Genomic DNA, 24,059 nt, shown 5'->3' with positions numbered 1-24,059 from the left:
AACAACATGATGAAAATACAAGTAAATGGGAAGTAATAAATGTCTACTAAAAATAACTGCATTTTTACTCTTTAAGCAATAGTGACTGCTAATTGTTAAGACTCTTAGAGTGATAATGGGGAGATTCAGATGCCTATCATACTATATAAAACTGGATATTTCAGTTTAATAAGCTATTCTTAAAAGTGTTACTGCAGTCAGCAGTACTGGCTGTTTATCTCAAGTCCAGGCAGTCATGACATATGGTATATAAAGCGGAAGTATAACGTTTTGAAAACTAGATCTAGTTGCTTTTCTCTTCCAAAAAAAGGTATTTTTGGATGCCTTTCTGATTTTTAAACACTTCTCTCTGTGTCCTAATCAATGGGATGATTGACTTCTGTCACTGCGCCAACACTTCAGGGAAATGCGTTGTATTTCTTCTGCTGGAGCTCGACCCACATGGCTGCATTGCAGGCTGTGCTCAACCTGAGGGGATGAGCCTCTAAAGGCTACAAGTTGGTGCTGGCACAGGGACTGTGAACCTAAATGCTCAGAATGTCACATCCTTCTCAGCATACTGAGATATCTTTGGCCTCCAAAAGAGAAGTAAGTACTGTAGGCGTTGACTGCCAAATAGAAGTATCAGTTTTCTTGTATCCAGTCAAGCAGCAAAGAAGCACAACTCCTTATGATCTGAAATTTTAGATGTTTTTCCTATTTGCAGTCAAACCTAGAAAAGTAAAGGTCTACAAGAGAATGTTTAAGATTGACAAATAAGATCCAAATACTTTCTCAAGTTTAGCGTTGCTTTTTGGCTGGATGGCCTCTGAAAGGATTACCATGTTTCAACTGATTCATCACTCCGTATTGTCACAGTGACATCTCAGAGCTGTTAGCAGCAAGAAATTCACTTCTCAAAAGCCTTTAAAGGAGGGAAAACAAACATAAAAAGTGCTAATCAGAAGTTAGCATTTCACATTGCCTGTCTTATGATGATCTGATATAATTTTCTTTTTCTTCTTTAGTAGTAATAGTACAGGAACTGAAATAAACGCAATGAACTGTTTTTCCTATCAACAAACGCCCCAGTCTTTGTCACTCAGTTGCCTGCAAAAGCTGCTTATAGGATCTTGTGTTTCTGCTACGAATATTATCCCTTCTTTCTTACACATTTACCCAAAGAATAGGAGAGTAGTTAGGGCCTAAATCTATTTGTAAAATAGAAACATACAGAATTAATCATAACCTGTTTAACACCACTGGTGTTATCTGTGTGGGCTTCCTCAGTTAATAGGGAAGAAGTGAAGTATTTTAAGGGAGATTCTCTTCTATTCTAAGGAAAAAAATCCTCAGGTAGTTGGGATGAATGCCTTCTGAATGGGTTCCTTTATACTGAACTTAAATAACTATTGTGGGTGAGACATCTCATTTCAGCAGGCTCAAGTTCAACAAATCCCCCTCAATCTTTGGTATGATATGAATGTCTAGGGTTGAAGGGTAGGGAGAGCATCCTTTGTTAACTCTTTAGTCTGTGTGTGTTCCATGAAATTAGAACAGAAAGATAATTTTAAAATAGTAGCAACAAATTAAACACATGTTATGAACTGAAATCTGCCTCCTGCACTTGTAGAGAAATAATAGTTTTCCCGTATGACATGGAGATCTGGGGCTACAAAACAATGGATCAGTAGCCCCCTACAGCTAATATCCATTGTATTCTCTTTACTTATTTTTGAAATTTGGTTATGGACATATGAAAGAAAATTTGTCTCTGAGCTTAACTTAATGCTTTTAAATTGTATGAATATTTAAGAGAAAAAAAATTATAAAAAATTGTAATACCTGAGAGATGTTAACAAGGAGAGGTAATAATGTCCTCAAGCCTTCAAAGCTACAAAACAAGAAGTAGATAGTTTTTGTCTGTGAGAAGTTATCAGAAGCTGCAATGAGGGAAAAACTGAAATGAAATGAGGCATAGAGTCATGGAATCAGAGAATTCTTAATTCTGGAAAAGACCTCTAAGGTCATCAAGTCCATCTGTTAAATTATAAAAACAGTGACTTTGTCAGTGAGACATTATTTGAGACAATGATTTTTAGTAATCAGTAGAGTAACAAATTTCACTTCCCAGGCTCATATTTTAAAGGATGTTGTGGGTTTTTGTTGTTGGGTTTTTTTGGGGTTTTTTTTTTTTTTTTGGGAAACGGAGTCAGGAAGAGCTCAGGAAGTCCTCCAAAAATGAGGAGGCTCCTCAGCATGTCTAGACAATCAAAGAAATAAACTCATGACTGTACATATATGTGTGTATACAATAAACGTCCAAGAAAAAATGTTTTTGTTGTATTGTCTATTCTCCCAGGATAACCAATAGCACTGAAAAATTTTGTTAAACTATTTTCTTCTGTATAGCACTGTTTTTCAGTGAAATCAAAGGTACAAATGAAACATAAATAGTTCTTGTCATTCTGCTTTTTGGCAGATCAAAAACTTACTTGAAATATTTAGATGTATTTCAGTGGTCATTGTGTCTGAGTGCACTACTAAGTTTTATGTTCATATTAGCAAATAGGGGAAAAAAAGAACCTTTAGATTTACTAATTGGAAGTTGTCATGTCTTTAATAACTTGAGTGACTGACTCAAGACAGTTGCCTCTCTTGTAGGAAGATTAATGTACAATCCCTTTTAAGGTGGTAAATCTTATCTGTTGGATTCCCATTTTTACAAAAATGAACAAAATGCTCTTCCAGCCATGACTTCAGGTATGTTGTAAAAGATAATCTTCTGAGACTGGCAGTAGTAGATTATTATCAGCCAAGCAGGGAGCTCCAAGGCACTAGGGTGCATATTTTAGAATGTTTATGGAAAACCTCCCCACAGATTTAACTTCAAAAATCCATTCTTGGTGCTAAAAGTACTTATGTGTATAGAGAAAAGTGTATATATGAGAGATATAATGCATAATGATGATTCTCCAATTTCCTTTATATTATAGCTGAAATTATGTGTTTGTGTATTCCTGTCATGTGTTGTATGTATTTGTTGGTCTAAGGTTTACTCTGGGTAACACTATCCTTAAAGCAAACACTTCAGTCTACATTCTGAACCTGTATGTTAACTCCATGTGGTTTCAGCTTCCACCCTTTAACAACAAATTACTATGTATGTAAGCTGTCAAATCCACATAGGACAGGCAGCTGCAGAAGAAGAAACTGAAGCCTATAAACCATAGCAAGAAGCATAAGGCTCCCATAGGAGACTAGTCTTTCCCTTTCTGTATTTAGCCCAATAAGAGTGAATTATTCATTACAATCAAGCTAAAGCTCCTCCAGTCTTGCCATCCACAAATTTGTTGAAAATTAAAGCTCAGCATGAAGCCTCCAGAGAATTATCCCGAGTTAGTAACACCTGCAAGGAACAGAGATTTCACTGTGGGGTACATTGCTGTGTGAGTGCCCACACATCAGCAAAACTTATAATTAGGAGAATGTGAATATTTTCTTTGTATTTGACTGATGAGGATTTTGTGGAGTGTCATTTTATGTTAAATAGTAAAGTTGTGATTTAGTATGTTTCACAGAAACTGATTGTGTTTGTTTTAACAGCATTTTTTGTATTCTATGAGATTTCTATTTCAGCTGTTATTGCAACTTTATGAAACATACATTTAGAAATCTTTCTTATTCTTAGGGAAAATTGCCAGAGACAGGCTTTAAACTGTGGAATTTTCTTGCTGCGATTTCTTGTGAATTTAGAAATTGATACTTTCCCCTGCTTAGCTATATCTCATAAAGGGCAAGCTAAGTGAGGATTTTGATCTCTATATATGTAGCATATGTACAGTCAGCAGCTCCCTGGACAGCAGTGGAAACTACCTAAAGCAGATTTTTGTTTCTTCCAGATGTTTCAGAAATACTTCATAAATAATATTAAATATATTCATAAATAATATGAAAAATTGGTGGAGGTCCTAAATCAAATTAGATATTGACATTACTAACTATCCAAAAAAACACCAGAGAAAGAAAAAAGTCAAATTGCCTTTGCTCCATGTTGCACTGCATTGTTACATGCTGAGGTCTTATTTTCTGCATTTTCCACAAGTCCTATACCAATTTGCAACTTAAGTTTGGAGCAGAATTTAGGCTTCTGGCTGATGTTGGTAATAACAGGTCCAACACAAAATGAATGAAGCTCATAACATTCAAGATAGGCCTCACACTATCTTGGAGACGTGGAGAGCCTCAGGCAGACTTTTCACCTGTCCTTTGAAGGGAACCAGCTCTGGCCCACAGTGATGTCCTTGCTGCTGAGCTCAGTGTGTTGCTCAGGAACTTAGTTTGTTAGTTTCTTCTTCTAGTACCTATTTCTGTAAGCATAGAGGTTGTATGTCAGCATACAGGTTGGCATGCTGATACGACTGGATGTGCCTGCTGCACAGGGACTGCCTGCCTCTGCCTGCTCATCTCTGGACAGATGTGCTTTTGTGGCTTGCAAAGTTATGTGACCTCATTTAAATCACACTGCACAATTTCCTTTCATGGCTGCAATGTCTGAACTTGATTTGACAGCAAACTCTTTGCACTAGAGAATATGCACTGAATGGAACATTTTGGTACAGTTCTCTGTCCTTCCCTTATTAATATCTTGCTACCCTTCTAACTTTCGTTCCTTACAGAGAAAATTGAAGTGCTTGCCTCACTGAACTCATGCCTCACTGAACTCAGGCTCATAGTCATAGGAACTGGATTGTTTGGTTTTGGTTTTTAGGGAGTTTCTTTTCATTTCTTTTTTCTCCTTTTTCCAGTTGTGACAGGAAAAAACTCACAACTGATTAAATACTAATGAGAAAGGGACATATCTAACAGAGTGACAACTGCTTTCATGTGTGTACTTTTAGTGCAGCGAAACTTGCCTTAGTGAATTCCTTTTATATACCTTTTACTGAGATAAAATATCCTTGGTGCCAAAGGCAAGGAACTCGTAACTACGTTAATGTGTTAGAAAATAATATCTAGTGGGTACTCCTGCTGTACATAATAGCTGAGCTATTCTGACTGCAACACAACTAAGGGCTAATATAACACAGGTTTATTTCCTTGGATCAACATGGGATGTATTAAAAAATAATTTGCTGGGCAAGATGAAGCTTTTCAGGCTCATGTAGTCCTACTGCCTGCTTCAGAGGTTGCTGAGAAATGTAATAAAATACCAAATCTCTATTGACTGACTAATCTTACTTTTCCACTTCAAAGTATTTTCCTTTTTAACTTTAAAACAGAGCTACAGTAAGTAGCTTCCAGCACAGAATTGTCTGTGAAAGTCCTGCTGTGGTCTCTAGTTTCAAGCTTGTAAGCTCCATGTCACTGATCATGGATCATCCTATACTTTAACTCAGCTATTTGGAGGGTAAGAGGAAGACCTGATGTTTGGCTCAGGGCTCTAGGGAAAAGGAGAGGAAGCAGGTGTATTGTATAAGCAAACCTCCATGTGTCAACATCCATGTGCTTGTCAGAGGAATTTATCTGCATGCTGCTTGAAGAGGGGATCTTTCAGTATATATTTATCTGACATATTATGTGTCTGAAACATGCTGTCACTTTCTTTCAGAGAAGAACTTTGTAGCATGGGGAATGTGATTATGAGGATAAGCTAGCGTCAGCATAGGCTCTCACTGTATGAACCAAAGCACCAACTAACAGCAACTGATTGGGCTAGGTGCCATGTAGTGCTAGTTAACCCCTGTCCAGCAGGAAAAGGAAGGACACAAGGAATTGGCTGTTGTTTTACAGAGAGGAAAACCAATATACTGAAAATATGTGTGTTGAGAATGCCAGTGGAAAATAAGAGAAGCAAAAGTGGAAATCTGAAATAGGTAATGTGTTGTCAACTTCTAGTCCATGTTTCTGTCTTGTGTCATGTACAAAATTTTATGGGTTCAGAACAGTTTTTTTTCAAAATGTGACACCCACGTTACAGATATCTGAAAGAAGGAAAACTAATGGCCAAAAATTGAATAAAAGGACTAAAGGTATGCAAAACAAATTCACACTTGCTTCAGTTCAAAGGGTTGTTTTGTTATTCCTGCTCTGTTACAGATATATACCTGAATTTAAATGCTTGTCTTTGAATTATGTTATGAACGTGTCCACAATTTATGGAAATTTGTGTACAAGGAGTAATATCTATCTCAAAGTCTAAACTATTGTTGTAATCTAAGTGTTGTAAAAACAGGTAACAAGAAAAGAAAAAAAATCTGATTTTCTAGGTTGTCCAGGGGCCAAGAAGAATGAGTTCCTAACAAGTGTTTTGGATGCATTGTCCACAGATATGGTGCATGCCGTCTCTGATCCATCATTGTCTTCCAGCCGGTGGGTTTCAGATCTTTTTGTGTGTCTTTAAAAGGTTTCCGACAATGGTGAATAGATTGTTGAGGGCTTTGAGGAGCCTGCATAAAGGGTGAATTTCCAAGAACCTATCTAGGAGAGTTTACTTCAAAGTTACCACTGTGGACTATGTTCACTAAACAGAGATACACTTGACAGATGAATTCTCAGCAGCACAACTCAGGGTTTATCTGTAGCTGCTGGTGCAACTGTATATCAGTCTTTGTTCTCCTCTCAAGGCTTTATTTCCTGAATGTGTGCTACCCTTCTGATTCATATTCTTCCTAGTTGCTTGCAAAACAAACCAATGCTAACAGTCACAGGTAGTGTTAAAAATGCTTAAGTGCTGTCAGACTTAGGGCAGCTGCAGGTCAAGTACCTATCTGAGGAGATAGCATTTATTTTTATAGCTTATCCTGTAATTCAATACATTTAGGTGTTGTAGCTCTAAGAGAATCCTTTATGGGTTGTAATTGGAGCTTTGGTATTTGGCAATGCTGATTGTTGAACAACTTCAGTTGGTTACTTTACACATTTAATGCATCTGCTGACTATGAAGCAGTCTTTTTCTCTTTTATATCTCTCCCACCTTTTCTCTGATTTAGGAAATTTAGGGAGAAAGCACAGTTTGCAGAATATGATGCTGAGCTCCACAGGGTTTCAGAGAGTACACTAAAAGCAGATTGTAGCCCTTAGTGTAAAATTTAGGGTATTGCTGGTCAAAGTGACAAAAAGAGAGATTCATTACAAGTTAGTGTCCAGTACCAGGGAGTTTTGGATAACAATGGTGATGGCCATCTGACAGTAATGTAACTATTCTGAAATAAAGGTATTAAATATCAGAATTAAGACTAAATTCTCTTTTTCTCTTGTTCCAGTGTTTCTGAGCCTGATCCAAATCATACTCTGGAAGAGAGAGTCGTCCATTGGTATTTCAAACAGCTAGATAAAAATTCCAGTGGTGATATCGGCAAGAAGGAAATCAAGCCATTTAAGAGATTCCTAAGAAAGAAATCAAAGCCCAAAAAATGTGTCAAGAAGTTTGTGGAATACTGTGATGTGAACAACGATAAGTCCTTGTCAGTTCAAGAACTGATGGGCTGCTTGGGAGTAACAAAAGAAGAAGGTAAAGCAGAAACAAAGAAACGTCATAGTAAGAACCTTTTCTCTCTGTCTTTTTCACTAAATTCTTCAAAGCTTATGAAGCCTGATATTTTTATGTGCCAGAGTTATACAAAATAAAAGAATACACCTGTCTGCAGCAAATGCAGCTGTTCATCCTAACCATTAAATGTATTATGGTAGGAAACCTAAGATATAATAACAATCATAAAAAAGTCAGTTTAGTGTTATTATAGAACTGTGTTCTGAGTGAGTGGAAGTATCACACCTGTGCTTTTTGGATTCCTGGAAGGAAGCACATGGTTGAGCTTTCTAATGAATTCTCATTTGAGAAATGTGGTTTAGAGATGCAAAGAGGAATGTGGTCATCTGCCAAACAGGTGGAATAACAGCTAATACACAGCCACCTTACCTTGCTGCCAAAGTGGTAGGAAGGAGAAAAATTAACTACAGAGTATAATAGTACCTGCAGAGTTCAATCACACAATTCCTGAAAATGGGAAAATGGGAATTTTTTTTAAAATAGTTCTGAAGAGCAGCAGTAGATCCCCATACTTTAAGAAGATGTGGAAGAATGAATATAGGAAAATTGTTTTTGTCTGGTACCTTAAAATGAAGCGAGGACAGTGGAACAAAGGTCTCATTGGTTGTATTCAAGTCTAGAAAAGGAATACTGCAGAAAGACAGAAGAGGTCTACGTTTTGCCAATGAAGTAAATTGTCTATGGCTCACAGTAACAGAACTCTCAAAACAAGTATTGATCAAATCCAGAATTTTTTTCCTGTTTTTTTTTTGTGGACCTCATAATGATACCTTCCAATTTTCACTTAGATAATGAAGGTTAAAAAAAAACATATGAAGGTAGATGACTTTTGGTATCTTTATGGTATGAATGAGGAAAGTGAAACAATTCTGTCTTGCTGCAGCAGGCATTCTTTCTTAGGACCTGTTGTGGGTGAAATTTGGGTCCAAAATCACTACACAGGCAGTAAAGGAAAGCCATAGCAAGACTGAAAACAAACCCCAGTTTTTTTCAGTAGAAAAACCCCAAAATATTAGGATAAACTGTCTGTTTTAGAAATGAAAATTGTAAGAGGCATGAAGTCATGTGAAGATCACACACAGATTTGGCTGAAGTAAAAATTGTAACCACCATAACTGAAGTTTTGTAACAGGTCTTCTGCAACAAAATCTATTCAATAATGAGAACATTCAACTTTGGAAGGAAAAAAAATCTGAACAGTTTGGCATTGAAAAACTAATGGTATCCAGTTGGAAAAAAGTTCTTAACCAAATCATTGGGCTGCTTTACTAGAAGTACGCGGTTTTAAGGACAAGACAATAAAAATTACTTTTGTCGGAATACCATTATTCTGTTTCTCTTACTTGATAATTAAAATTTCCTTTCTGATACTTTCACTTGCACAAATGAAAGCAATTACCACTTCACTGCAGTTAGAGTTACATCTCTAGGAAAATATGAGACTTTTGTCACCTGAGGTGTCAGAGCTGAACTGAGGAAATGGCTCTGTATCATTTTGTGTGAGTCCCACGTTTCTTGTGTGAGAATAATTTGAAGCATTATAAAAACCAGAGAGTTGTAAAGTATGTTTTCTGAAGGGGGTACTAGCTGCTGTAGCATTTTTCAAGGTCCAGTTTTGTTTCCCTAAGTTCCAGTGCAGCTTGTCTGACTCACAGACTGACATGGAAAACCAAGAGAGCAAGTTCCTCCCTAGTGTTACAAGTAAGCTTGGGAAGATTAATCATCTAGCAAGTTCATTTAGCTTTTTGAGGGTTTATTTTTACATATTTTGTGTACTGTCTTTGAGACTGAGAAATTTTAAAAAACAGTGATAATCCTGTCATTTTGCAAATTAAATGTGAACAACATTTTTGGTTTGTAGAACTGTTTCTGTGATATCTTCATATTTTATCTAATTTTTATCTTTTAACTTTTGGTTTGTAAAACTGTTTCTGATATCTTTAATCAAAATGAATGCTTTCCATACAGTCTGCTTGTCCATGCTTCTTTACTGCCAGGGATAATAGACTATATTTACTACTAAAGATTTAGTAAGTTTGAAATGCTCAACCTGGACTATATACAATCTCCTAAGCAAATTTGACATGTTAACTAGCAAGAGATGTTGTTGTTCAATTTTCATATGACTCCTTGACATAAGCAATACCTGTATTAAGGAAAGAAAAAAGTAGCTGTGTCAATGAAAGATCTGAAATATTTTATCGCATTTATTGAAAGCTGTGTACTTACCCTGCTCTAAAAAATAGCTTTTCAGAATGAGGGCTTCAGTTCTTGAGGATAACTTGCAAATCATATTTATAATGCTTTCTTTTCCTTCCTTTAGCAGCCCCTAGAACCAACACTGAGAGCACTTCATCCAGCAGGCAGGTGAGTACTGAGGAGAGCAAGATCTCCATTTCTGCCTCTCCTGGCTGAATTTCTTGGGGTTTTAGCAGTCATCATTGCAGCTTCAAACTGCTTTAATCTGCTATTCTGCAGAGTTGCCAGAAAAATGTACAACAACATCGCAATTAATAATTTTTAACTTAAGTTCTATGTATGGAAAGCTAAATCCATACAGGTGCAGAGTAAATGTGCATAATTTGCAAAGTGGATTAGGCTAGCATGTAGAAGCTCCTAGGAAAGTGTAAGTTGACATATAGGACATATATGATAATTTGATGAGTGTAATTGAGCCCTCTTGAGTCTTCTGCATTCCTGAATGACAGCATTCCCATGCACTTTTAAATATGTACTGCTTCATCTTCATTTAACTTTAGCTGAATTCTGTCAATTTTCCTTTGTGTTGCACTATGAACACAAACTAACATTTATTGAAATTAACAAAGCCATGCATTTCCCATGCCCTGTGAAAATCTATACATTTCAGAAACCCCACTGCATTATTATATGGTGGCTTAAAACAGCTTTTAAAATCTTAGTGCAATGAAAAGAGCTGTCACTTTCAAATGCCTTTGCTGGCTGAGCAAAATATGCTGAAGAACTTGGATTTGCATTAGTCTGCTAATCTGCGATTAAACTAAAATTGCAGAGTGATTGGAGAAAATAAAATGTCAAGTGCCCTGACAGCATAATACATGATTTTTTTTTTTTTTGGATCAGTTTTCTGCAAAGACTTGATCTTGTTTTTCAAAACAGCACCATTGTATATCATCAGTGGAGGTTGGGCTACTCAAGCTGTTCAGAGCTGCAAAAGGCACAAAAGCAGAGTTTTTTAAATGAAGGAAAGGTGCACTTTGAGAAGGAGGGACTCCAATGAAAGTCCAGGAAAATAGGCTAAAAAAAAAGTGGGGTTTAATTTGTATGTGTCTATTTTTATAACCATTTATCCTAAAGAAATTTTTTCTGGACAATGTCGTTATACCTTCCTAGTACTTCTACATGGTCTTGAGGGAGGACTGGTGAGTCTAGTGGTTTGAATGGTCTAGCAAAAGAGTCATCTTCACACTATTCTTATACCTCACTATTGTATTAGTTAGAGGACTTAAATTATTTATGCCTACAAAAGCGTCAGTAAATGATGAAATGGTTTAAAAATTATTCATGTAACTCTATTATAAGAACAGCTCAGGTAATGCTGCAGCTATGAAAATGGGAATTTGGCTAAAAACACCCCAAAACCCTAGTTGTGATAAATGTCTTCCCATCTATCATAAAGGTAGATTAATTTGTTGGAAACTGAGCCCCAGGTGAACCTACCCACAAGCCAAAGAAATCTTCCTCTCAAAGTTGCTTGTTGATTTGTTCTCTTTTTTCATCTCTGCTTTGTTTGATGTTAGGTTTGCACTTTCTAAGGCAAGCTCAACATTGGTTGTGGTTTTTACCAGAGATGTCCTACATACCTTTGATGAAATATAAAATATTCTCACAGCTACAGTAATGTGATAAGTTTGTTTGTTTAAGCAAGTGTTTGTGGTCTTAATTTTTCAGGTTTTCCCCACAAATCACTTACACTTAAACAAGACAGCTTGAAAACAATCATCCTTTCAGAAGACCAGAGCATTCAGAGGGGTTATTTTAATTATATAATGGCAATTACTGGCACACATGCATTGCACTTGAAGCATGACAAGCCCTCTCCCCTTTCTTGTAATCTGATACTGACATGTGGAATTGGAAATAAAAATATCCTTAAAACATCTATGCATTTCAATTTTGTCCAATATTTTTGCTGACTCAGCATCAATTATTTTAAGAGCTATTGTTGACTAATGATAGCCTTACATTAAGGCTGGCTAAGAAAACCATCTGTTGGCAGTTTCATACTTGAACAATACATGGCTTCAAATGCACAAGGTGGTTTTCATCACAGAAGTTCTCTCTTGAAAGGAAGCTACTGAAAAGTGTAGAAGCTGCTCAAAGGAAACCACCCATCTCAGAAGGCCTGATCAGATTTGTACCACTCAGGAGGGGTTTGCATACACTCAAAAGCTTACTCTCCGCTAATTTATTACTTAGCAGTGGTTTAGTTAAATATATGCCTATGTGTGCTTCAGCACATATTTTTTTCCCATTTGTTGGAAAAACAGCTTAATGAAAGAAAGCAGAGAAACACACACTAAAATGCTAGGTGAGGCACAGCTGTAGTTGCTCTAAAAGAGGTCAAATAGGGGATGGGTCTGACAGGCCTCAGGTAGTGGCCAGGTACATTTTCCTTGCTCAGCTCCACCCTGTACAACAAACACGCACATAAGTGCCCACATAATTTCAGTGCTGCTTTTTGCAGCCTAGCAAAAAATTGTAAGGAAGCCACAGATTGTTTGTGAGACTTCAGCCAGCAGCCAGTTCCTTATACATCACATGCCATAGGAGGTGTATTGAACCAGGGGCAGTTGCTAAAACTCTGTTTGACAGATGGAGTTAAAGGACCATAGGTAAGTAGTCAAGATATTGGTCATACCCATGCTCATAGATCCCGTGAAGAACTACAGGGCAGGAATTTTTATATTCCCTGTATATATTTATGCAGAACTCTCTTTTGATAGTGGCATATGGGTACCGCTGAAAAATAGAGATAGTATTTTATGCTGGACTAATTGAAACCATCATTATTAATGCAAATTTTTCCAACTTCCTTTCAGCAAGTTTCGAAGAAGCAAGGGTGAACACCTTACTAATCCAAGGCAGATCTCTTTGACATGTGGGAGATTTCCTCACCAAAAGGCAATAAAAACAACTGTAGTATTTGCACTTTGTACTTAAAAATGTAAATTCACTTTGTAGAAATGAAATATTTAAACAAACTTTTTTTTTTTGATCTGTGAAAAAGTAATGGCTAGTTTTGAAAAATTATCACATACAATGTATGTGTATTCTTTTGTTGTCTGAAATATGTAAAACACGTTGGAGATGTAAAAGTTTGCATTAAAACCATTTTTAAAAAAATAACTTTTTGGCAAACAGTAGCACAGAAACCTGATTCTATGTATTTTAGGTTTCAATATTATGCTTTATTTTTCTTAATGCTGTCATTTAAGTAGAGTTATGCTTAAAAATCTACTGTATTCTCAGTTTTGTCCAAGAAGTGTTGAATGTTTCAGGTTTGCAGGACTGAGAGAATTGTGTAAATTGCAGTTTACTTGGTTTTGCATTTTTTTACTGAACAGATATTTCATTGGTGGAAATATTTTATTTCATTTTGTTTTTATTGTAATTATTAAGCTTTCCAAATATCATACAATGAGAATACAACCACTAATGGATTCAAAACCAGTTATTCTACTTGGGATGCTTATAGAACAATGTATCCTTTTATCAATTTTTGAAGTGCCTTTATTACTAAGTTTTGGTAGAATTTTTCTCCTGTTTGCTTTCACTTGGGTTAATACAAACCAAAAACGAGTATGGTAGATTGTAGTGTCACTCCAGTCTGGTTCAGCCTGGGCCTTAAAAGCATGCTTCCATGGTCAGTGCAAAGCAGTAGCAGAGTTTGTATGGGTCAGAATTGTAAACCTTTCTATTGTGACAGGGAAGGATAAGTCTTTTTTCTCTATACCTGGCTACTCTTATCAACCCTTTGGCTTGCCTGGGGGCCCAATAGAGGAGGGGCTATTCACATTACCCCTGCCTGAAGCTTTTGTTTTGCTGACTATAGAAACTTCTCAAAAGTTTTCATACTTTCTCCATCATTTTTCCCCCCATTTTTTTTATATGTGTGTCTGAGGGGAATAAGAACTTCTGGATGTGACTCTAAAGCAGGGGACCCAAATGAAAAAAAGTTTTTCTCTTGAACAACTGTGACTTAGAGGCAGCTGGGTTGATTGATGCAGTGGTAGAAGGACTACTGGCATCTAGGGACTGACATGAGAAGGCAGGAATGTAGCAGCAAGCAGTGATTTCATTATGGTTTGTTTGAATAATGTGTAGGATCTGACATGTGACCAGCTATTCTTAATAGCACCCTGCTTGAGTTGGTACCTGGAAAAGCTTTTTGTGTATCAAAAGGTGTCATTTCAATTCCTGCATATTCTGAAGTAAAAGGAAACACTGCATACAATGGAATTGTATCCCAGAAATTTTGTACTCTAAGCTCTGGCAACAGGAGAAACCAAGGCACCTGTGTGTTACCTTGTATTTTTGTTTTAAAAAGTATTTTTTATTCTTTTATAATGTTAAACTTTGAAATTAATCTTCTTTATAGATTAAAGATTAGTATGTTATCAAACTATGCTGGTGACTTTTCTTTTGCAACACAGAGAGACTTGTTTGGAAGTAGATACACACACTGATGATTTCACCACTGCTTTGAGTTTACAAGAAACCTCATGACCTCACATTGCGTCTGTCTACTTGCCTTCATTGAATTCTCTTTAAAGATCATTCATGTCTTAGTCATACCATTGCTTCCTTGAATTCTCCATATAACTTCAGCCTGGTCTCTTGCTTCTTCTCAGCAAAGTGGAATGGGGCATAGATAGAGATGACACCTTTTCCCCTCCATGTGAGTGTGAGCTGCAGGGCAGCTTTCAGCCTCACTGGAAGCAATGAGGGGAGAGACACAATCCCTCAGAATTCACAATGCCTGGTTAGGTCGTCACAGTATGGTCAGTAGCAGCATTTTGTAAGAAGCACTTAATTCCATCACTTTGGCCTTTGGAGACAGTATAAATGTAAGCTGCCAAGTATTTTGTCATGTCCATGGTTTGAAAATGCACCCCATTTAAACTGAGAGGTTGTGTAGAGAGGCAGATTTGGACTAGCAACGTGAATATATAATGAGTAGCCTTAAACAGTGGTGGAAGTGCAGGTAAATGCTAAAGGTGTTTTTAGGTAGCCAAAGACTTCTACAACAGAGAGTCATTTAATAACTCTACAACAACTGAAACATGAGGTGTTTCTCTTTGTATACATTTCTGTGTCATCACTTTCATGATTTATGTCAATTAACAGCGATTACACCCCTTGAATATAAGTGGTATTGACTTCTTCTACTGACAGGTAGAGTCCAGATCCCTAAAGGAATCATACTTGCAAGCTTGCTAAATTCATGTTGGCTTCCTGTATGTCCCATATGTCCACAGGAATATTTAAACTGAGATAAATGTTCCATTTGTAATTAGAAACAGCCTTGATGCCAAAAGGATTCTATGTGGATAGGCCCTTAGGCTCACACTACAGTGTTTATTATTTACACAGTAATTAGTTAGTTCTAGTTTTTATTCTATTCCATGTGCAATAATTTAATTTCAAATTTAATCCTGTTACTGAAAACAAAACTTATATTCAGCTTCTCATTGACCAATATTTGTTATAGTTCCAGCTATTGCTGAACATATTTGTTTAAAACTTTTATAAAGTTGTAAATAGAAGACTATAAAGTTTGAAAAATGTGTATGTATTCAGTGACTTGTCCAGCCTGTTGCAATGTCCGTTAGTCAACAGGCCACACAGTGAGAAATGCTCAATATTTTGTCAACACTTTGCAAAACTTACTAATTTTCTTCCTATCCCTACATTTAGGCCAATTTAATAGTTTAATTTTTACCAAAACCATTTAATTGTCAGTCTTCTCTCAGTCTAATAAAATAGCTATCTTTCAGGTGCTCATTTTGTAGAATTGGGACCTTGATGAGTGCTCCAAATGACAATTTTTTCTTGATAATGTAATTTCAGATATTGAAAGACTGAAACAGAAAGTCTAAAAATAATCACTGCATATAAATAAAGGAATACACTGTAATTTTTATTTAGACTGTGCTTTTGCCCTTCCTAAGTACCATAAGCCAGTGGAGAAGGCAGTCATTCCCAGAAAGCTGTAAGGAAAATAAAGAATGCAGATTGATTCATTAAAGATATTTAAGTGTTTCTAAGATTTGATAAATGTAATTAATATTTTCTTTTATGGTAGTAATAAAATATGGATTAATGTAGGTTAATAAATCTTTGCTGTCAAAGATAATATAGTTGTCCCTTTTAAATATTTACACTGGTGTACTATATAGCTACGTTGTAGAAACGAATGTTTCTAAGTAAGAGTCTTTAGTGCTGAAAGTGAGAGGTTTATTGCTTTTATTTCTTTAGGATGGCAAATTGATGTAATTTTGGAGTAATTACTTTGACATTAAATAGGAACCAAATAAGTTTATTGATGTCTGGAACATTAGAATGATTGATACAAACCGTACTCTTTTGTCCAATTTAATTGTTTCAGTTGAAGCTTTATAAATGAAAACATGTCCTTTGTTTAAAAAGCATCAATAGTACATGTTATTTTTTCTTTAAACAAAAGCTCATGTGGAAAGCATTGAGAATAACACATTTCCTGAGAACATCCAGTGAAGGGGATAACAGGGAGAGAGGTCTATTTTTTATCTAAGTTAATGATAGAAATATATGCAGTATTTTGCCTCTACTACATCTACCTTCCCTTTTTCGTCATACAATTTGCCCTCTGACTTATGTCACTGGTGGTACACAAGGAAGGTAAGGTAAGACAATGAATTGAGAGTCCATTCTGTGCATATGGACAATATTTTACATAAAATAGAGTCATCTGAGTCATCCTTTCCCTAGATGCTCTCTTTACTTAACATCAATTCAATGCATGGGATTTCTTGCTTCATATCAAATACAGAATCCTTCTTTGCACAGTCATGGGATCCATTATTGGCTGAATGGGTACTCTATGAAGAAAACAATTAATAAAAGATCAGCACAGTCTGTGGGATTGTAGGTGGACAACTGCATTTTTTATTAAGCTACTAATAACAGTAAAGATTTATAAAGCCCACTCGGTATGTGAAGTGAATCCATGAAGTTGCCTCTGTTTGTTCTAAGAAGTCAGCCAGAAAAAAAAAAGTAGTAAATGAAGCTTCCAGTGAGAAATATTATTTCACTAGACCATGATTGACTGATTTAATGTGATTGACGTTTACTATGAAATGTCACTTATAAAGGTTTTGGTTTTTTTTTTAGTAGTTATTTTTATCTTTGAACTTAATTTCCTTTAACTAACAAGCATGAAATATCAACATGGAAAAGTGACATTTGGACACCTGTTTTGTCACCAAATTGGATATTATGAAAGGTAGCAGCATTCTTGCTCTTCCACCAACTTAAAGAAAAAAAATCATATTTGAAAGAAGTCAGGTTTCCAAACAGTTTTTCATGCTTCATCTGAGTTTTTGAGTGCCTTGCTATCCCTCTGTGCAACAAAGAAGAACAAGATTGGAGCTTGAAGAATGATTGGATTTAGCACTGAATGCATATGAAATATGAACTGCAATATGGGAGAGGGTATTTATATTAGTTTATATCTTTGCAAAACAGTTGAAGCAGTGTGAAATATAGGCAGAAATATAAGGGGCACTATTCCAGCTTGCAAAACAAGCCTGCCATGAGACTGAGCCATTGCAAACATACTCAAAACCAAAAATATTCTAGCATATATCTACTTTTAGCAGTCATTTCACTCAAAGGCTGATGTGAACCAAAATCCACTTTAACCACTACCCAGGGAGTACCTCTAGCTCTCTTGGTTTGTAGCTTCACAGTTAGTCTTCCTGAATCCACGGCTTGGGTACATTCTTCTAAGATGTCCCAGGCTGCGACACCAGAGGGACAAATACCCACAACAAAGAACACAAGATTAAACATGGTGAGAGATACTGCAAAGTACAGGATATTACTTCACAGCTCAGATTTTTTTACCCTGGTGGGCTGTGATCAAGTGAAAACTCCTGCCCTGTATCATCAATGACAAACCCTAACTTCCTGCTTAATACATCAAATCCATGCTCAGAGTGAGAGAGCACCATGCTTCAACAGAGTGGGAGGCAGTGTGAGTCACAGCTACAGGGCATTTGAGAAATACTATAACTCCTCAATAGATGCATGTGCTCAGTTAACTCCCACCAGTTAATTCCTCTTTCTGCTCAGCACTATATGATGAAGCAGCGTCTGCACACATCAGATCTTTAGTGCTCTGCAGAAAGGAGCTGTGCTTCTCAGCCTGGAGCATAGCCTTTATATTGAATGCTCAGCGTCGAGGAAGGAAGGTTTTTTCTGTTGCTGTTGCTGTTAACCTGAATTGTATCACTGCTGCCTTACGGAAGTTTCAAGAAATATTTTGTAACACAAAATATACAAAAGAAGAGGTGCTGGCTGAAGTGGTAGGGGAAAAAAAACCCCAAACATGTAGTTTAAAAAAGGCTAATAAAAAAATAAAGCCACATGTGGAAATGAAGGAAGAGCAGACAAAGAGAACACATAATGAAGGAGACAGAGTAGGTAGAAATGGGAGGAGTGCTTAAAAGGGTATGAATGGAAACAAAGCAAGGATAGAAATTCGAAAGATAGAAAGAAATAGAACAGGTTATTAGGCTCCCATGAGGAGGAAGAATCTGAGAGACTGAGGGGAGAATAAGAAGAGAACGGACATAGGTGAAAAGGAGACTGAAAATTCTACTTTTCTGGGCACAGCATCTCTCTCATACAGTATCACTTTCTGAGTGGTATAAGAGGTCTATCCTGCCTTTGGATGCTTCCTTATCCCTGTATAAGGTCTGAATTTGGTACTTGGTATCCCAGTCACTCCAGTGCTTTGTTCCAAAAGACATTGTTTTCATGGCCAATCCAAAGTCTTCCTTTAGATCTCGGAAGTCTGAGCAACATTTAATGAAAATGTGAAAGAAGAAACCAGCATATTTCTAAACTAAGAGCAGACTTGAGCAGGATGAGGAAATCGGAACCACAACAAAGATAAATTTCCTTCTGTGTTTCTTATTCAGTAAAGATACAAGCAAAATTTAATTAGCTGGGTGGTTTTTTTTAGTTTTTTCTTTCATTCATTTCACCAACAAATCCTCCGCAGTCTTTGGTGATACCCTACAGTTTAACATTTTCTTTAATCAATACATAGATGACAAAGGAGTACAAAAGTTCTTAATTTTCATTGTCTGTTTTTTTTTTCTTCTGTGGTTTTCTTTATGTTCGCTCTTAGGGTGGCTAAAAACTAATTATTTAAATGCTTCTCAAAGTCTTTAATCTTCAAGGGTTTGTATCTCTGAGAGAGAGAAAAAGGCAGAGAAACAGACTGCAATAAAGATGCTCAAGTATTGTATTTGCAAAGCAACCCCCAGGGCAGGGAGGAATGATGCATCTGACTCCATGTTATCAGAAGGCTAATTTATTACTTTATTATCCTATATTATATTAAAGAATACTATACTATACTATACTAAAGAATACAGAAAGGATACTGACTGAATGCTAAAAAGATAATAATGAAAACTTGTGACTCTTTCCAGAGTCCCGACACAACGTGGCCCCAGTTGGCCAATGAGTCAAAACAACTCACACCAGAATCCAATCAGGCAATCACCTTCGGGTAAACAATCTCCAAACACATTCCACACATGAGCACAACACAGGAGAAGCAAATGAGATAAGAATTGTTTTCCTTTCCTCTGAAGCTTCTCAGCTTCCCAGGAGAAAAATCCTGGGCAAAGGGATTTTTCCAGAGAATGTGAATGCCACACTAAAGAAAACTTTGGAGTCCTTAGAAAATATCACATGTTCAGATTAGAGCTATTTTTAAGGTACCAAATGTTTCCATGACCTGATGGCAAGGAGTTTGACTTCATTACCTTTGGAAATTTACTTTAAAAATACATTTGGGAAATTACTTAGAAAATAACTAATGGCAAGAAATGTCTCGCACTTTGGATCTTCAGCAGTGCACTGGAGAAGATATAGGAACAAGTTCATCACATGCTGTCCTAATACAAATAGCAAATGGACATAGGCTAGGGTGGCTCTAAGGCGAGGCTGGGAAGGACTTCACCTGGATGCAGCTTGAAGTGAGAGAGAGCCATCTACATGCCCAAGAACAGCTTGGAGGGGAATGGGAGAGAGTGAAGAGGGTGAAGAGGAGGGGTCTGCAATGACAGTGGCCAGATAGCCTGTTCTATGGCCAGCACCTGCTGCGCCACATAAAGCCCAGAGACTTTGAACTGTTCAGAATCTGTGTCCTGGCAGTAGGCAGTGTAACCAGTGCATATCAGATTTTGCCTGAAAGGCTTCCACCTTAAACCAGGTAGTAAAAATGAAAAATAGAATTCAATGACAATTGGCACAGATTTTCCCATTTGCTTGCAATGGTTGAAGATGGGGAGGGGGAATGGACAGTGACAGAAAGATTATTTTAAACTCTTGAGCCTCTGCTCAATTTTAACTTTTTAAAGTAGAAAGTTTCATTCTCTTCTGAAATCTATGAGATATAACTTCCCAGGACTGAATGTCCTCTTCACAGTGAGAAAGGGGGATACAGGTGCCATGATGAGACAGACATCTCTGAAAAGAGATACCCCAACACCATGGTTGTTCAATAAGAAACACTGAGCATTGCTTTAAATTAGAAGCTAAATGTATAAATTAATATGAATACTGCCAAACTGAGACTCAATCATCATATACTCAGTCCCCCTTTTTTCTTACAATTTTCAACACCAATATGATGGATTCTGCTTAAGAAATAATTTATTGTAGCCTGGCCATAAAAACAAAGCAGTAAGTTTTAGATAAATATTCCCTTGTTTTAGTTTGTATTGTTGGTGTGTTGGCCTTGTTGCCGGGGAGAAGTCAGTAATGGCTACTTTAGCATCTTTGGTCAATTGCAACTGTTAGTGTATCTTTTATTTTATTATTTTATCATGATTTTTTTCTATTCTTAGGGGCTTGAAACAGTATTTCACACTGTGAAACACCACACTTCTACCGATTGCTGTCTGTTAAACAGTGTTGCCAATCTTTCCTGGACAATAGGAAACACGTTTGAGAGGGAAGTAACAGGACAGATCATGCAGCATTTGTATATTAGTGACAATGCATTGCTGATGATATTTTCATATTTTGCTTTTCATACATTTAGATTATCATTATCTTTCATAATAATTCTATTAATCAGTACTTTTATATAACAAACAATGAAAACAAAGAAAATATTTTAGGAGAACAAAAATTCTGCCAGGAAATTAATTTTATTTAAATTGTATTAATATTTATCACCTTTTACAAACATTTCCACAAGCAAAATTCATCTCATGCTGATCTACTTCATTGCTTTATCACGCTACAGGATTTCACAGAGCAGTTTTCCATTGTTTGGGTGTCTGCCATAAATATAAGGGAGTTAATTATTTTTGTCCTAAACCCCCTATGTTTATAGTCTATTGCAAAACCATGAGAAAATTTTGTGTGGCTAACAGCCTTTGTTTCAAAGATAGTAGGGAATGGAATACAAATGATTGAGGTGCAAGTGTGAAGGCAAAACTACATGTGGAAACTTGCAAAATGCCTTTTTCAACTATTTGTAAGCATGCCTTTTAGTGAATTTTCAACTCCGTTTTTGTAGAACACATTTAATAGATAGTGAAGTAGGATACATTTGCTACAGATGTTTCTGCATATAAATAAAATGCCTCCTGTCTTTGTGAATTGCCTTCAATAAACACTCAGTGTTGTGGTTAACAGCAGAACCTATGTTTATTCAGACAATCTAACATGCAGGCAGATTTCTGTTCCCATATGAAGTTCCCTACCTTTCCCTAAAACACTGTGCAGACCAGCTGTGCTCCAGTTCCCTGGGAACATTAAAGCAGTGTTTAAAACCAGAGCCTGGAACTCTAATGAGAACAGTGTGGATTTAAAGAGTCAGCCAGATCTGAGAGGGGAATAGAAGCACCTTTTTATCACATCTCATTCCTGTGAGAGTCAACATACAGTGCACTCACAGGTAGGAGTTAAGGTGCTCTGGAGTAAAAGCTCCCTGGAACCAGAGGCTGCAGTAAGTGAATGCAGGCTGTGAGCTTACCTGCCTACAAAGTGCTGCTGCCCTTTCCCCTTCCACCTCAGGCTGAAGTGTGGTGAGGGTATTACACTGTGATACTCAGTTCACTCTGGAGTTTCTTATGCTTTTTGCCTTAAAATCCTGTCTGGAGTGTGCTGCTAGATGGGCTGAATGCACATCTGGTTGGTTGCCAGGTTTAAGTGCAGTGCTTGGGTCTATTTCAAAGCAGGGCTCCAGCACCGCTGCTTCAGACCATAGCTTTGTGGGATCAGGCACAGGGTGAGACTCTAAACAAGCCCCAACATGAGCCATCCCTACAGACAGTCACTGGCTCACAGCAGCCTTTCCACCATGCTTAGACATAATAATAATAATAATAATAATAATAATAATAATAATAATAATAAGGCATGAATAAACAGATGAAACAGATGGAACCCAGTCTGGATTGCAGAAGAGCTCAAGGACTCTCTTCCATGAGCAGGGAGGAGAAATGGTCATTTGCCATCAGTAAGTTAGGGCAACAATCAGTTTAAGTTTAATTCACACTAAGACCTCAGAGAAGGGCATAGTCAGCCCCAGCTGCAAAGAAACATATCTGTGCTTATTGGCTGACTTTCTGAGTGAAGAGGTGTATGTGAATCCAAGATATGGATTTCAAGAACATGGCAATGCTGCTTTTATAGACCAGATACATTTTTTAAAGTTGAATTTTATTTTTTCTCTTGGGTAAAGCTAGGATAAAAGTAGCTGATGTGTAATACAGACATCTGTACTGATGTAATGGTTCAGACAATCATCAGGGCAAAAAAAAATGTTGAACCATAATTTCTGGAAAGTCAGCAAATTACAGCGAGTGATATAAAGAAAGTTGAGTTAGGAGCAAGTGCATAATCTCAAATTTAGCAGTCAATCAAGAAGTTAGGTTCATGTGCACTGCTTCTAATAGCAAATAAAATCCTGCTGAATGGAGTCACTGAAGTTATATGCAGTGTTTATATCCCAGTTGAGTTTCACTATTCTTGTACAAGTCTTCTGAGAACCTGTTTCCAGTAACAGAACAAGGCTAGCAGTGCAGGCTATACACACATCTGTTTCCTGGAGCATGGCAAATCTGCAGTTTGCACCACAAACTGGGTTGCGCATGTTCTAGAAAGCCTTGGGTGTGGATTCTGAAGAGGAAATATGTTAATATGGGTAATTTCAGACTGGTTTTCAGGTTTAATTTAGTTAGCTACTCTGAAAACAGAAACCTATATAAAATCTCAGCAAAAGTAGAGAGTTTTTACTTACTGTAAAGCTTTTTTAACTGAATAGAGTGATGGTGAAGTTTGGGGTGAATAGTTCTGTGCAAAAGTTCTGGTGAGGTTTAATGAAGATTGTTGGCCACCAGAAGACAGAAAAAAATACCAGCAGAAAAGAAAAATTGATCATTAACTAAAGTCTCAGCTGACTTGAAGCACATTTTGTTTGCCTGCCTGACAAGCACATACATCACATGGAAGATTCATGTTTGGATTCATGTTATATTTTCCTGTTGTGGTCTGGTGACAACTGAAATAAAAGATGTATAGCAGGAAGTTTTCAGTAACTTTCCAGGTCATGAACTGGTATGAAACCTGAGATCAAAAGAAAATGGCAATGAAAAAATAGCAATGAAAATCCATTTTCTTTGCAGTGCACCTGCCAATTCTATTTCTTTGGGAAATGTACTGAAACCCTCAGGGTTAATCTATTGTCCTCCTAATATAATGCCATAATCTGTATTTCAAAAACATGTAGAAACTTCCACCTGCCATGGCCACGAGGGTCACCAAACAGGACAAAGCACTGCAACACTTTCAACACTACACAAGGCATTCACTAGATTGAGTCTAACATCCTGGTGTCAGCAGGTGGCAAAGCATGTTACACACTTGTGACCTTTTAGCAATTCCATATATTCACCAAATTGGTAGTCAAATATGGATTCAGGACCTTTCTTCATAAAAAAGATGGTGAATGAAGTCAAATTTTGTTGTAACAATCTTAGGACAAATGCTATTTTTTCATAATCCTTTTATGTGAGTATTTTTGAAATGTTATTGTTAGATCAACATCAATTTATCTTCTATTTTTCTCAGCTTATGTCAGGGGTCAACTGTCCTATCAATTTATTAATGCAATGAACAGCGTAACAGGCTCCTGTAATAGCAATTTCTAACCTTTTTCAATTTGCAAATCTAATTTTTTTTCCAAAGG

The 24,059-nt window shown here is 36.8% G+C and overlaps 1 protein-coding gene across 5 annotated transcripts in view; it reads left to right on the top strand.

The window, feature by feature from the left end:
* Positions 1-14,195, top strand: part of SMOC2 (SPARC related modular calcium binding 2) — a 140,271-nt gene extending 126,076 nt beyond the window's left edge. For 2 of the 5 annotated variants that reach the window (XM_064413954.1, XM_064413957.1), the window contains exons 10-13: positions 6,249-6,351; positions 7,245-7,519; positions 9,858-9,898; positions 12,613-14,195. In XM_064413954.1, coding sequence (XP_064270024.1) covers positions 6,249-6,351; positions 7,245-7,519; positions 9,858-9,898; positions 12,613-12,636 — 443 coding nt within the window. In that variant the 3' untranslated portion in view covers positions 12,637-14,195. Of the gene's footprint in view, positions 1-6,248; positions 6,352-7,244; positions 7,520-9,854; positions 9,899-12,612 lie in introns of all 5 variants that reach the window. The other 3 variants (XM_064413953.1, XM_064413956.1, XM_064413955.1) reach the window with 2 other exon arrangements.
* Positions 14,196-24,059: the final 9,864 nt, after the last annotated feature.

The sequence above is a fragment of the Passer domesticus genome, chromosome 3 (assembly GCF_036417665.1).
Source record: "Passer domesticus isolate bPasDom1 chromosome 3, bPasDom1.hap1, whole genome shotgun sequence".
NCBI lineage: Eukaryota > Metazoa > Chordata > Aves > Passeriformes > Passeridae > Passer > Passer domesticus.
Note: the sequence above shows the minus strand (reverse complement) of the source record. Positions and strands in the feature narration are given on the sequence as shown.